The 15183-nt window shown below is 45.0% G+C and overlaps 1 protein-coding gene and 1 long non-coding RNA gene across 5 annotated transcripts in view; one reads left to right on the forward strand and one right to left on the reverse strand.

The window, feature by feature from the left end:
• The window catches only part of arhgef25a (Rho guanine nucleotide exchange factor (GEF) 25a), a 74033-nt gene that overhangs the window by 3539 nt on the left and 55311 nt on the right, over positions 1-15183 (forward strand). For all 4 annotated transcript variants that reach the window (XM_020051721.2, XM_010875118.3, XM_034296180.1 and 1 more), the window contains one exon: positions 1990-2137. In XM_020051721.2, coding sequence (XP_019907280.2) covers positions 1990-2137 — 148 coding nt within the window. The remainder of the gene's footprint in view (positions 1-1989; positions 2138-15183) is intronic.
• On the reverse strand, positions 2021-7960 carry LOC105013545. Its single transcript, XR_828246.2, has 3 exons — positions 7735-7960; positions 2220-2361; positions 2021-2109 (listed from the first exon to the last, which is right to left on the reverse strand). It is a non-coding gene; the product is annotated as an uncharacterized LOC105013545 (long non-coding RNA).

A 15183-nucleotide genomic window follows, 5' to 3' on the forward strand; every position in this document is an offset into this window, starting at 1 on the left:
AATGTCTGGTCTCTACTGTCTGTTCTCTACTGCCTGGTCTCTACTGTCTGGTCTCTACTGTCTGGTTTCTACTGTCTGGTCTCTACTGCCTGCCTGTCGGGCGCTGTATAAAATCAAAACTGGTTGTGTTACAGTGCAGTCGAAAGACCAGGCATGGTCAATCAGAGACGTTTCCAAGCTTTGAACAGTTAAATGATCTGCATTCCCAGAACTAAGATTGAACTTGTGAGGCATGTGATTTAAAAAATATTATTTCAAAGACACTTAAGACTAAATTGTTAAGTGTCATTTTGACTTTATCTTTAGAAAAAAAAAAATCCCAGCTGTGTCATTTTTACCATTATCTACATACAAACTACATTAGATCAAGACCTCTATTTCTTTTTCACTATAAACATTATAATTTTCACAAAATACATTTGTAACTACCTAGATCTTTCACCTTTCCGATTTGATCTAACAGTCTTTCAGCTACTTGTCAGATGCCCTCACCACCAGGATATCTGCCTTCCCTCTTGATGAAATCATTCCAGATGTACTTCCCTGTAGAGTAAAGTGGACACTCAACACACAAGTATTTCCCTCAGCTTTATCAGGGGCAATTTTGTTGTTGTTCTGATATCATCATTTCAGTTACGTAAGCAAGAATCTGACTACAAGCTATGTTCATTGCATAAGGAGCAAAGTAAGGGGATACTGGGACAGCCCATAACTGTGCCATACACTCTGGACGCCGTGACTATCTATCTACTCAGAGAATGTATCTTCCCCCTGTCTTTCCCGTTCTCTTCCCCCTGTCTTTCCCGCTCTCTTCTCCCTGTCTTTCCCGTTCTCTTCCCCCTGTCTTTCCCGTTCTTTTCTCCCCGTCTTTCCCATTCTCTTCCCCCTGTCTTTTCCGTTCTCTTCTCCCTGTCTTTCCAGTTCTCTTCTCCCTGTCTTTCCCATCTTCCCCCTGTCTTTCCAGTTCTCTTCCCCCTGTCTTTCCTGTTCTCTTCCCCCTGTCTTTCCCGTTCTCTTCCCCCTGTCTTTCCAGTTCTCTTCTCCCTGTCTTTCCCATTCTCTTCTCCCTGTCTTTCCAGTTCTCTTCCCCCTGTCTTTCCAGTTCTCTTCTCCCTGTCTTTCCCGTTCTCTTCCCCCTGTCTTTCCCATTCTCTTCCCCCTGTCTTTCCCGTTCTCTTCCCCCCGTCTTTCCAGTTCTCTTCTCCCTGTCTTTCCCATTCTCTTCTCCCTGTCTTTCCCATTCTCTTCTCCCTGTCATTCCAGTTCTCTTCTCCCTGTCATTCCAGTTCTCTTCCCCCTGTCTTTCCAGTTCTCTTCTCCCTGTCTTTCCAGTTCTCTTCTCCCTGTCTTTCCCGTTCTCTTCCCCCTGTCTTTCCTGTTCTCTTCTCCCTGTCTTTCCAGTTCTCTTCCCCCTGTCTTTCCTGTTCTCTTCTCCCTGTCTTTCCCGTTCTCTTCCCCCATGTCTTTCCCGTTCTGTTCACCCCTCTTCTTTTATCCTCTCTCTCTACTTCCCATCTCTACTTCTTTCATGCTCCTCTTCTATCATCTCAGACAAAATGATTAACAACATGATTATAATGATCTCTGTCTTCTCTCTCCCCAATCCTCAGTAACTCTCTTCCCTTTTATCTCTTCCTCAGTGATAATTCACTGCTTCCTCCTCCATTAACCTTAAAGTCGGTTCTGCCAGGAGCGCTAAGAATGGGCTTTACTCCCCTGACTTAGAAAATACTTTCCATAGGTTCAGCGAGTTCAGGTAAAAATAGAAATTTTAATTCTAATGTACTTAGGACGGTTCTGCAATCGCTGATCATAAAGTGTTAGTGAAGTGTGAATGAAACAGATTAAAAAGAGCAATTACTGTGTGTGATTTATTGCTGATTGAATGCTCTTAACGCATCTTTTCCTGGGCTGGTCCTAGACCTGTGTTGTTTTGCAATTGGCTGTCACAGGCTGGCTAATGCTGACCCTGGCTCTCTCCATGTCCAGTCTACAGAGACCAGTGACACACCTGCGGAGCCTCCCGCGGACCAGGAGTGGGAGAGGGAGCCGTCTGGCCCGGGACAGCAGCACCCAGCTGGGATAGAGGACTGGGAACAGGGGTCCAACCTGGAGAGAGGAGGAAGAGACGGAGCAGGTAAGGCATTAATTACTTCGCCTTTCAAATTCTCTCCTCCAGTAAAATGTTGAATTTTGAGGCTCCATACGATCTCCCCTACCTGGTCTTAGGCTTGAGGATCAGAAACAGTCATCTGTTTCTGTCAGTCTGTCAGAGTTGTAGACTGATATCTATGACATGGCGTGTCGACAATCCTCTCTTGCCACAGGCCAAACGGCTTCATTCAACCATTTAAATCCAGCCTGGAAAACAGACGTACATATAACGGTCTGCTGCTTGTTTCAATACACTTTCAGGGTCTTCATGTGTCCCGAGGCCCTGAGAGCAACATAAAAAAACAAGATGGTCGCCTGCTCGGCCGACTCATAAAGAAAGCCTCGCCTGTTGAGAAATATTAGAACTTCTAAGTTCTGGCCGTGACACATGTTTAACAACGTTCTTGCGTGCTTACGTTCCTGCCTGCAGGCCTGTGTGGTTAGCTGCACCTTGAATAAACACCCATGTTGATCACAGTCCAGTGAGAAACAGTACATGCCACACAGTGTGTCCTCAGAAGGGCTTCAGACGGTGCCTCCTGATGCATGGTGGTCAACAGGTAACCAAACACCTACCTGTATCTGCTGGGTAAGCACTGATAGGCCGATACGGGACCTAATCTGACCAATGGCATGATAGGAGCCCAGTTAATGAGGTTATTATACCATATAGGAAACCTGGATTCGGCCTGTGTGTGTGTCAGATTATGCAGGTTGGCCCAGCCAACTGTTTCCAGATGGGGAAAAATGAAGGCAAATTGTAAAGGAAAACCCACTATTGGTCCCTAACCCTTCTAAGTTGATTTAGCTCAGAGTAGTTTGCGTGCATTCCTATTGGCCCTGAGTGCAACAGAACAAAAGGAGCTCTGTAGCAGGACAGAGGGTATTTGGGTGTGGGGGCATTGTGGAGTACAGGGTGTACCATCGTACCCAGTGGCTGAGACCCAACCAAACCGCTAACTCTTGTGCAATGCATTACATGATGTTTGTTTGTTCGTTGTGTGTGTGTGTGCGGGTGTGAGTGTGTGCGTGTGTGAAACAGACAGTGAAGGAAGCTGTTGGCGATGGTTATCTGTAATGGCTGTACTTAGATTGTGCGGGCCAAGCTAATGCAGCCAAATATGATCTTAGCCCAGGCCTCAGCAGCAAGAGTGAAGAAAAATGCATTGTTCACAGTCCTTGGATGGATCGGTGGGCTGTGTGTTGGTTGATTGGTTGTATGGATGTTTGGGCTGTGTGTTGGTTGATTGGTTATATGGATGTTTGGGATGTGTGTTGGTTGATTGGTTGTATGGATGTTTGGGATGTGTGTTGGTTGATTGGTTGTATGGATGTTTGGGCTGTGTGTTGATTGATTTGTTGTATGGATGTTTGGGCAGTGTGTTGGTTGATTAGAAGGGTGGTTGGGCTGTGTTGGTTGTTAGGAAGGTTGGATGGATGGTTGGTTGGATGGTTGGGCTGTGTTGGTTGTTAGGAAGGTTGGATGGATGGTTGGTTGGATGGTTGGGCTGTGTTGGTTGTTAGGAAGGTTGGATGGATGGTTGGTTGGATGGTTGGGCTGTGTTGGTTGTTAGGAAGGTTGGATGGATGGTTGGTTGGATGGTTGGGCTGTGTTGGTTGTTAGGAAGGTTGGATGGAGGGTTGGTTGGATGGTTGGGCTGTGTTCTGGTTCATTAGAAGGGTGGTTGGGCTTTGTGTGGGTTGATTAGTTGTATGGATGATATGGTTGTGTTTAGGTTGTTAGGAAGGTTGGATGGATGGAATGTTTGTTTGGATGTTTGGGCTGTGTGCTGGTTGGATGTATGGTTGGCTGGATGGTTGGGTTGTGTGCAGGTACTTAGAATGGTTGGATGGATGGTTGGGCTGTGCGTTGGCTGATTGGTTGTATGGAAAGTTGTGTGTTGGTTGTGTGGGTTGTGTGTTGGTTTATTAGATGGTTGATTGGGTTGTGTGTTGGTTTATTAAATAGATGGTTGGGTTGTATGTTGGTTTTCATAGATGGATTGTTTGGTTGTGTGTTGGTTTATTAGATGGATTGTGTGTTGGTTTATTAGATGGTTGGTTGGGTAGTTTTCCTGGTTTATTAGATGGTTGGTTGGGTTGTGTGTTAGTTTATTAGATGGTGGGTTGGGTTGTGTGGTGGTTTATTAGATGGTGGGTTGGGTTGTGGGTTAGTTTATTAGATGGTGGTTTGGGTTGTGTGTTAGTTTATTAGATGGTGGGTTGGGTTGTGTGTTAGTTTATTAGATGGTGGGTTGGGTTGTGTGGTGGTTTATTAGATGGTGGGTTGGGTTGTGTGTTAGTTTATTAGATGGTGGTTTGGGTTGTGTGTTAGTTTATTAGATGGTGGGTTGGGTTGTGTGTTAGTTTATTAGATGGTTGGGTGGGTGGTTTTCCTGGTTTCTTAGATGGTTGGGTGGATTGTGTGCTGGTTTATTAGATGGTTGGTTTGGCAGCCTTCGGGTGTTGTTTTGTCCACTGCCAACTTGCATTCCGATTTGAGTTTTTCCCCTGCCTGTCTGGAGAATAGAAATGAATATATCAGGCGTCCCCATTTCAGTTAATGATGGTATAATATGTTGACTGGCTGTCATAGGAGCAGAACTGGGTTCAACATTTAAGGTGAGACGTGTTAACTATGGACCATCTTCTGAATTCAGAATGACTGGGAGTGAATGGTAGCAGTACAGTTTGCCATTAAAGAAAAACACATTTTCACATTGTCTTAACCTTGAACTGTTGAACCTCGTAGCACACCAGGAAGTAGAGGCAAGAAACAAAAGCAGGACATGCACTCATCAATCTGTATTGGGATTTGCCGATTCCACTCAACTGTCATGACAATATTTACATTCCTTTGACACAATTTAAATGAACATTCTTTATTACCATGAAACTGATTGCATCACAGCACCAAGGAACCATTCTCCCAGTTGGTAAGAAATAAAATGTTGCAACACTGCTCAGCTAAAGGGAATCAACCAGCGGCTAACTTGTTTGGTTACCATAGTGGCTCACAACAAAGTCATAATTTCAGCTAGGAACAGAGAGAGAGAGAGAGAGAGAGATGGAAGAAGGAAAGAGAGATGGAGGGGAGACAGAAGTGGAGAAGATAGAGGGAGGGGAAGAGAAAGACAGGGAGGATGAGAGAGAGGGAGGGAGGGAGGAGAAGACAGGGAGGATGAGAGAGAGGGAGGAGAAAGACAGGGAGGATGAGAGAGAGGGAGGGAGGGGAAAGGAGAAATGGAAATGTGGGGTGGGTTGGGTAGAGGCCTTTGGTCTGTTCTCAGTGTGTGTCTTTGTGCATGTGTGTATGTTTGCGTGTATTTGTGTGTGCATGTGTGTGTGTGTCTATGTGTATTTGTGTGTGCGCAAATGTGCCTGTCTTTGTATATTTGTGTGTCTGTGTATTTGTGCGTGAGTCTTTGTGTGCATGTTCTCTAATTATAATGTAGGTTTTAGATTGTTTTGTGAGGGACAGGAGGGGCCAGGATCCACAGTCCCATTGAATGGGATGTACAGTGTTTCCCTGTTGGGACGACAAACAGCCTCCCACTGACCAGGTAACACAGGAAGAGAATGGTCTGGTTCAGAGGACCGACAGAGGTACACAAACAGGATGGGAGACAGGGGAAAGGAGAAGGGGAGGAGGGACAGGAGTGAGTCATCGGAGAGGAGCACCAGGAGGACGAGGAGGAGAGGATGAGAGGAGATCACCCAGGCATCTGTTAGACATTAGAAACAAGATGCCTTGCAGTGGCTTCAGGAATGGCAGGATGATGCCAGCGCTGGTTAAATCACATGCAGATGCAGCTCAAAGGACTGACGTTCTGTTCAATCTCCATTTTTTGTTGTTTACTCTCCTCTCCTTGTCTTGCTATGCTCTTCCTCCCCTCTGTCCATCCTCTGTCTTCTTCCTGTCCTTCAGCTGTAGCAGAACTGTCTGCGTGTGTCCAGCAGGGCTTTCAGATTCTCTATTGTGTAATATCACTTTCTACCTGATAAGATCCTCGAGTTTATACCAGTCTCCACTCTGTTTCCCCACAGCTATTTCCCAATCCTCCCCCTCCCCTTCCTGTTCTACTTGCCCCCCACTGTGGGTGTCCAGTCCCAGTGTTTTGTAATAGTAGCTTGTTGATGGATGTCCATTTGTATGGCTATTTTATATTATGATGTTCTAGAAACCCTTAAACCCATAAAAACAGGATGCGACAGTGAACCAGTCACCATGTGAACCAGTCACCATGTGAACCAGTCACCATGTGAACCAGTCACCATGTGAACCAGTCACCATGGCAAAGGGCTCACCGTCAACCGGCTCACACACAGATACACACACATGACTCCATGTAACAATCAGATCCAGAGAAACAGACAGTGTTTTTCAACAGGGGCACCCGACTACATCAGTCCTTTCTGGAGCTGGGCGGCCAGAACATCGTTAGAAATAATTTGGACACTGCTAACGGACAGCAAGAAGTTTCAAACATTGATTACAGCGGGATGCAAAGTGTGTGGGAAAACCAAAAATAAAAAGGTTATTTTACAACTGTTTAACTCCAAGACACACATATACAGTATACATTATACATATAGACATACTCAGAAATAGATTTAAACCTGCATGACATTCCAGAACCTCTCTACTAAACCTTCATTTGGACGTTCCCTAATACAGTAGTTATATATATATGTGTGTATGTGTGTGTGTGTGTGTGTTAGGATGGAGTCAATTATTGATCTGGGAGTGAATGCAAAAGCGGCCTTTGGTCCACTCAGTCAATGAATAAGATGATAAGCAGTGATGTGGTCCCATAGTAGTAGTAGCAGGTTGCTAAGTATTCTGGGACATGCAGTACAATATCCACCCTTCGCAGCTCCAAAGCACCGCATCATGGCTGGCATTTAGTTTAGCTGCTGCTGATACAGGACACACAGACAGATGGCTAATGAAGAAAGACAGGCTGACAGGCGGACAGACAGAGGGCATATAAAGATAGACAGATAGACCGACATATAGCTAATGAAGAGAGACATCGGGTTAATTCAGAGGAGAGACAGAAAGTAAGACAGATGGCTAATGAACATATAGACAGGCTGACAGATGGGTAATGAATGCAGACAGGCATACAGATACACAGGCAGTGGGCTATGATAGATAGATACACACACAGTTGGGAGAAGATAGACTGGCAGACTGATAAAAAAAAGAAAGAAACATTTGTGTAATGGAAAGTGACTGGCAAGGGAAAAAAAGATTCAGCTGATTGCTTTGTAATAACCCCCCCCCACTTTGCCCCCCAGCCTTAGTCTCTTGCATTTGAGTGGTGCTTAACACTACACGTGTGGCCAACGTTAGCCAGCTGGACATTTATATAGTGTTTAGGTAATGATCGCAAATTCCTGAGTGATGTTTTCGGGAAGATTTAAGCCCCTAAAGCGTTCCTCCGACTCACTCACAGCTCTGGTGGGCAGGTTTATGCTACACAGCCAGATTCCACAAGCCGATGAAAAAGATTAATCTCAATCGAGTAGCATTTGTCACATACAACAGGTATCGACTAAGAATGAAATGCTTACTTGGGCATGTGTGTTCCAGACAGAAGACGGGAGAGCTGTGTGAATGAGCCTCTGATCCCGGCAGGGCCGAGATGTTAGACGCGTGACTGGTGATAGTTTCCAGGTCTAGCTCAGAGCTTGTCAAGAGAATGTGACCAATTACAACCGCTGGTTCAATGGAAAAGAGTAGCAGGATTGAACGCTGGGAGGTGGAAAGACGATGCAGGAAGAAAAGAGCGAGACAGACAGAGAGGTAAAGAGAGAGAGATGGAAGGGAATGGAGTGGAATATATTGAGGGGGAGAGTTATACTATTTGCACATTGATAGATCACTGTGCTTGGCTAATAATATAACGTTTTAAATTCCTTCATATTTTTGAAACCCATGTGTCGTGTTTCCTCCTGATTTATGTACATGGAGGGTCTGACTGCTCTGTGGGTGATGTGTATTTCGTAAATGTAGCCTATTTTTACTCTGATCTGTGCAGTGGGAAGAGGGAACCAAAGGACACACACACACACACACACACATACATACATACACACAGGGGTGTACACCCCCAGACCAGGAGAATAATATACTCTACTTTCTGGTGTCAGTTTGCTTTAATTGGTGCGGGAGAAGAGGAGAGAGACAGAGAGAGACAGAGAGACAGAGAGAGAGAGACAGAGAGAGAGAGAGAGACAGAGAGAGAGAGAGCGAGACAGTGAGACAGAGAGACAGAGAGAGAGAGAGACAGAGAGAGACAGAGAGAGAGAGATGGATGGAGAGAACTAGTGTGAGAAAAGTGAAGAGGGAGACAGAGAGCAAAGCAATCAAGAGTATATATATGAAATCTAAGAATAATACATTTGTTGGAAGGTATTCAACAGGGGAATGTGGTGGGAGAGATTGATGTGTGTGAAAGAGAAGGAGAGAGAGTTATATTTGTGTGAGTGAGAGGGAGAGAGAGTTATATGTGTGTGAGAGAGGGACTGGTGTGTGTGTGAGAGAGAGGGACTGGTGTGTGTGTGAGAGGGATTGCTTTATACATATAAAAGGAAGCAATAAGACTTGGGCTGGGGGTGTATGTGGCCGTGATCTGTTCTGAGGCACCATGATACAGGACTTATGATTGCAATTCTAACAACCTGTCACCATAAAATTATACTTTGATGGAATGTCGGTGTGCTAGACAGCTACTGTGGCTACAGATATGTACATGTTTAAGCGATGCTAGGTTAGGCTGAAGTCTAATTACTGTCTTAAACAACAGGGATGTCAGAGAAAAGTGTGGTTAGCAAACGTGTCGTGAGCTAGCTTGTTTACAATAGCAGATGGCAGCTAACAGTCGCGTCCACTTGCTTCGAGCGCAGCATTGTCTAGCCAGTCACAATCCAGTCCAGGACTGTCAGGCGTTTAGTTAAGCCCACTAGAACTGCACCGCAATTGTTTTATAAGGGAGCTAGTTAGCCAGCTACTGTAGTTACCATGACGTCAGACCTTAATGCCATATGTTCTTACACAGCTCCATTCTTCTATCTCCGTGGAATCCCTCTACTCTAAAGCTCCTGCAGGTGTCATTCTCCATTGAGGCTCAACATTGTAAGGCTGAGGTCTAGATATGTCCTTGTTGGTTTCTTCCCACCTTGGATTTGGTGGTTTTTCAATGACTGCCCTGACCGCTGCACTCTGAGGTCAGGCAGGTCTGAATGTGATAACCTGTGGTCTGGGGACCCTAATCTGTCATCTGACAACAGCTCCAGGGTGTGCTGTGGGCTTGGACACCAAGGATTAGCTATGGGGTGTTTGGGAAAGTGTTGCTCTTCTTGAATGCATTTCCCAGTGAAGTCCACGAGAAGTACAGTGGCTTTTGTTTGTCTTGGGTATTCTGCTGGAGTGTGGTCTGGGGGTTTGTTTTTCTGTTCCTGTCTGTGGGGACGTGGACAGCTTTCTCACCTCCTCCGTCATGTTCCTCACTTCCTCCATCTTCTTCACCCCTTCCTTGCTCTTCCTGGAAGATACATTTCGCCATGTGTGTTTGTAGTGTGACACAGGTTCAGTCACTGATATTTGTCAGCACGTGTCTCACATTTTCATTACCTTTAGATTTCAGAAGAAGTTTGAGTTTATGTTGGTGTCTTAGTGGGAGGCGGGCGGGGGGGGGGGGGTACTTGTCACCCCTCAACAGTTCCAACAAAGAAAAACAAGTCATTAGGACATTCCCATACAGAGAAGGGGCTGTGTCATGGGTGTCCCACATTGGCTGGGCTTGAAGATTTATAGTACAGTAGAAACACAGACTGATTCTGTGTTGATTATAAAAGGGTTGGTAGCTTGGTATACACAGACTGATTCTGTGTTGATTATAAAAGGGTTGGTAGCTTGGTATTGTCAAGTCAATTATATCATGTCAATGAGTCACTACGCTAACTGGAATCTATGCCCACAGACAGGAAATGTTGGCACCGATGGTGATGTCCCGCTCATGCTCAGCTCATTACAGACTAGACAGACAGACATTCCATCAGAGCGTCATTTAGGTTGTGCTCCTGTATGTATGGATGTGATATAAAAGTGGTTGTGTATTACAGTATGGATGTGATATAAATGTGGTTGTCTATTACAGTATGGATGTGATATAAATGTGGTTGTCTATTACAGTATGGATGTGATATAAATGGGGTTGTGTATTACAGTATGGATGTGATATAAATGGGGTTGTGTATTACAGTATGGATGTGATATAAATGTGGCTGTCTATTACAGTATGGATGTGATATAAATGGGGTTGTGTATTACAGTATGGATGTGATAAATGTGGTTGTCTATTACATTATGGATGTGATGTAAATGGGGTTGTGTATTACAGTATGGATGTGATAAATGTGGTTGTCTATTACATTATGGATGTGATATAAATATGTTTGTGTATTACTGTATATACCACTGAATGTGATATATACGTGGCTTCTGGCAGGCTTCTTCTCTACATCTGTGTTTATAGTTTGACGATCTGCGTGAGGATGTGTGATTTATGTGTCTTGTGTGTGTGTCTGTGTGTGTGTGTGTCTGTGTGTGTGGGGGGGTGTATGGAATGATATGCAGAGGAGGAGGTAGAGCGAGAATGGTGAGAGAGGGACAGAGAGACAGCAGAGCGAAAGGGAAGAGGTGAAGAGCAGAATGAGAGGTGAAGATGGATGAGAGGAAAAGGAGGAAGAGGAGAGAGGAGGTAGAGAGGAGATGGAGGAATGAGGGGATGGAGGTGATAATAGTGGGGGAGTTGGAAAGAAGATGGATGAGAGAAAAAGGAAGTGAAGAGAACTTAAGGATTTAGAGAGGAAGACAGAAAATTCACCTCCCATTCCCTTCTTCACAATTCCTTATTTTTATTCCTTTATTTCCTGGAAGCCCACGACCCAGTGGAAGAGGGCATTTGGTACAAACTCCCACAAGCATGTACTACTCTCACACACAGCCCACCAGCCAAAATCTATATTAATTCAATCCAGAGGTCGGTTTCAGATGCGAGAGAGAATGATAGGAAGCTAATGTGAACTGTGCTCTGGTGCAGGTACATGGAAAAGCTCCCTTATGGCTCTGCTCTACCCGCCCCCTCCTGGGCAACTGGTGGAAGTGCAATGTAGCCAAATCTGAGGAAACGAATGGCAGTAGTTGTGCTCGTTCATAGTTATAGGACCTGGTTGAGAAAGAGGGATATCGGGTCCAACATATTCCTTGGTAGTACCTTCAGGGAGGGATATCAGTACCTTCAGGAACAAGTTCAATGTCTGAGCTCCAGATGGGTTGATACTCCACGGACAAAAAAAAGATGGGGAGTAGAATCCTCTCTGGGTTGAGGCATCTGACTGTCTTGAGCGCCCGTGGAAGTGCTGGGGGACCTCTGGACCTCGGCTTTAGCACCGCTGGCTCGGATACCGAACGGTCTGTCTTGCACAACGGATGTTCTGCCCAGAACTACCCGAGATCCAGCTTGAAAGACCTGGTTTGGAATAACCTGTAGTTTAATTCGTCCTTTAATGGGCTGCTTCCGCGTGTTCTCCGAGGGATCGATGACATACCACACATGTTGAGCGTACTAACAGTGGCACCTTTCGAGACCCAGAACCCTCCGGGTCGTGCCTAATGTTTGCCTCCGAGGTTGGCGGGGCTGAGCGACGCAGCTGATCTACCTTGCTGGTGGCAGGGCGGCAGCATCCATTGTCGTCAGTTCTCTTGGGAGAGGGAGCGGTTCACAGCTAATAGAGCTCTCAGTGCTCCTCTCTTCAAGAGAGGGGTGCAGTTTTTCTTTTTGGTGTTCACTCACGGCTTTGACCTGCACTTCCATTATTGTGCCTATATTGTCAACGCATTAGGGCTCTCTGCATGTTGGGGGGGGGGGGGGCATAGCATTAGTCAGGACTGCCTGGTCAACAAATGCTTTTATTCCCCTGTTCCACTTCTCTGGTATCGCCAACAGCTTAGCAATTTCCTTAATGAGGTGAGCTGTACCAAGGCAGGACAGGCCCCTCGCAATGTGGCCTTTGTGCCCTAAACATTTTTGTGACACCGAAGGCCAAATGGCCATGCCCCTAAAATGACAAAATTCTAAGCCTGGTGGTGACTCTGGAAAGGGAGAACCAACAACTTAGTAACAAAGCTATGTGAATCTGAAAGGAACAAACAGCTAATGGTAATGACAACAAGTAGAAGACAGAACTAACGAGCATCTAACCTGCGAGTCTTAAGCAGCAAAACAGCTATGAATAGTTATACCTGGAAACCAAGTTAACAAAGGAAAGGAGTGGTGAAAACATATCTGACTTTAATGAAGGTCTCTGACCATGGTCAGCAAAGAGACAAACTTGACCTCTGCTCTTTTATTAGAGACGTCCAGCCTCTTGGTTAGACGTCAGTACATTTTGATATGTTCTGAATGATTGGCTGAAACAGGACATTATTTATTCAGGACTGTAACCCTTATCAGCGACGGTCTGAGGGAGGTCGAAACGGATACTCCATTGCAGTTGTTGCAGTGGGATGATGTAATATCACATTACATGTGCTGTGATGCTGTGATGGTCTGTGCTGATGGCTTAATGGTCACACAGACCCATCACAAATGTACAAAATAGGAAGAGAAGGAAGACCAAAAAGAGATGGACGTACCGAGAGAGAGGGATGGAGAGAGACAGAAAGTGGCTGCGCTGTATGAGACATTGCCTGGTCTTTGATACTTTAGCGAGGAACCTGAGCCTGGCCACAGGCTGACAAACATAGTGGACAGGGATAACATTAGAGAAAAGGACGGGAGAGCAGGACACAAGAGGAAAGGAGAAATGGACAGAAGAGAAAAAAAGGAAAACTGGACAGAAAAGGAGCACATAGCACTTAGATAACTGGCCTCTCCTCTCATGTCTCCTCTACCATAACAGATGAACTGGACCTGGTGCCACTGGTACCAGAAACATACAGGGAGTTGGATGACTTTGGGATTCACTCACTGTAAAGAGTCCTGAGTGGGCAGAGCTGGTCTGGTTTACATCTGGACAGAGCTGGCCTGGTTTACATTTGGACAGAGCTGGCCTGGTTTACATCTGGACAGAGCTGGCCTGGTTTACATCTAGACAGAGCTGGCCTGGTTTACATCTGGACAGAGCTGGCCTGGTTTACACCTAGACAGAGCTGGCCTGGTTTACGTCTGGACAGAGCTGGCCTGGTTTACATTTGGACAGAGCTGGCCTGGTTTACATCTGGACAGAGCTGGCCTGGTTTACATCTAGACAGAGCTGGCCTGGTTTACATCTAGACAGAGCTGGCCTGGTTTACATCTGGATAGAGCTGGCCTGGTTTACACCTAGACAGAGCTGGCCTGGTTTACATCTGGACAGAGCAGGCCTGGTTTACATCTGGATAGAGCTGGCCTGGTTTACATCTGGGCATAGCTGGCATTGCTTACAGTATGGTGTTGTATCAACAGGAGTTCACTTAGATTTTTGTAGTCAAATGCCAATTGATTTATACTATTGTGTTCAAAGGCACATTTGTAATACATCTATTATGGGCTGTCTTTCTAGTAGGCATACTACTTAGTTTTTAATTGACTTGCCAATACCAGGTGACCAACCCTCACACAGAGCTTAGGATTTTACAATTGTTTCCCGCCATGTGGTTTCCACAGAGCACTGCTAACCAGATTAGTAGAAATCTACGTGACAGTTTCATAATGAAGTAAATATGACGGAACAGAATAAACAAATACACTGCTCAAAAATATTTAGAAAACACATAATCATCACAGTATAATGGCAAGTCAATAGAAATTCAGGGATATCAATTTGTCCAGTTAGGAAGCATAAGCGATTGGGAATCAATGTCGCCTGTTTTGGTGCAAATGAAAGTGACAACAGGTTCAACAACAAGACAACCCCCAAAAAAGGAAGGATGACGCAGTTGGTGGCCACAGACAGATGCCCATTCCTCATCTTTTCTGACTGATTCTTCTCTAGATTTGCAGCGCCACACACTGTCAAGTAGCACCACAGACTGTCCAGGAGCTCACTGAAGCCCTGATCCAGGTCTGGAAGGAGATCCTCCAGTACACCATTGTCTCATCAGGAGCATGCCCAGATGATGTCGGGAGTGCATACAGGCGTGTGGGGGCCATACACACTACTGAGTCACATTATGAGTTGCTGTGATGAGTTGGAATAGCCTGTGATTTCAATAGTTTACTTAGATTTTTGGTGTGTGTTTTAATACGGTCCTCAGTTGGTTGGTGATTTTGGTTTCCATTGAGTCATAAAGTTATTTTGCTCCCAACGAATTACACAATGTACAGTAATGATTTTGACCTTTACTGTATTATGTTCATCGAGATCTGATTTTGTTGAGCAGAATTCTCTTGAGCAGTGTAGTTAATTTAAAATGTGTAACAGATATGGTCCAATCTCTTTTCTCTAGTGAATTTCTTGTTTGTTTCACCTTAATAACACAATTAGTGTACAAATGTAGCTAAACAGTTTTACACAGCAGGAAAATATCTCTGCAGCAAAAGCTACGTGGATTATAAATAATGGCACTTTTTTTTTAGTTTTGATAATTTTTTCGGTCAAATCAAGTCTGCCATTTTAAAGTGGAAACAACTTTGCTACAGCTACAGGATGATCTAATTAAAACAGTTTACGTGTAGAACTTCCGGTCCATTTGAGTGAGTGGTCCAGTGAGAGAGGTGTCCGAGAACTGTTGACTAGTGGCTCTGGGGACTAACCCTTACAGTAAGGTATTCACACTCACATCAGTCTTCAAACTTCAATCTTCAGACACAGAATGCCCACAGAATGCACTCTATTAGCATTCTGCTCACATACACACACACACACCCGCACACAAACACACACACACACAGGATATTGTGGTTGATATTGTGGTTGTAGATGATGAAGTGCCTACGGGAGAAAAATATTTCGGTCTTCCATGGACAGTGTGGG

Source organism: Esox lucius, chromosome 12 (assembly GCF_011004845.1).
Source record: "Esox lucius isolate fEsoLuc1 chromosome 12, fEsoLuc1.pri, whole genome shotgun sequence".
Lineage (NCBI taxonomy): Eukaryota > Metazoa > Chordata > Actinopteri > Esociformes > Esocidae > Esox > Esox lucius.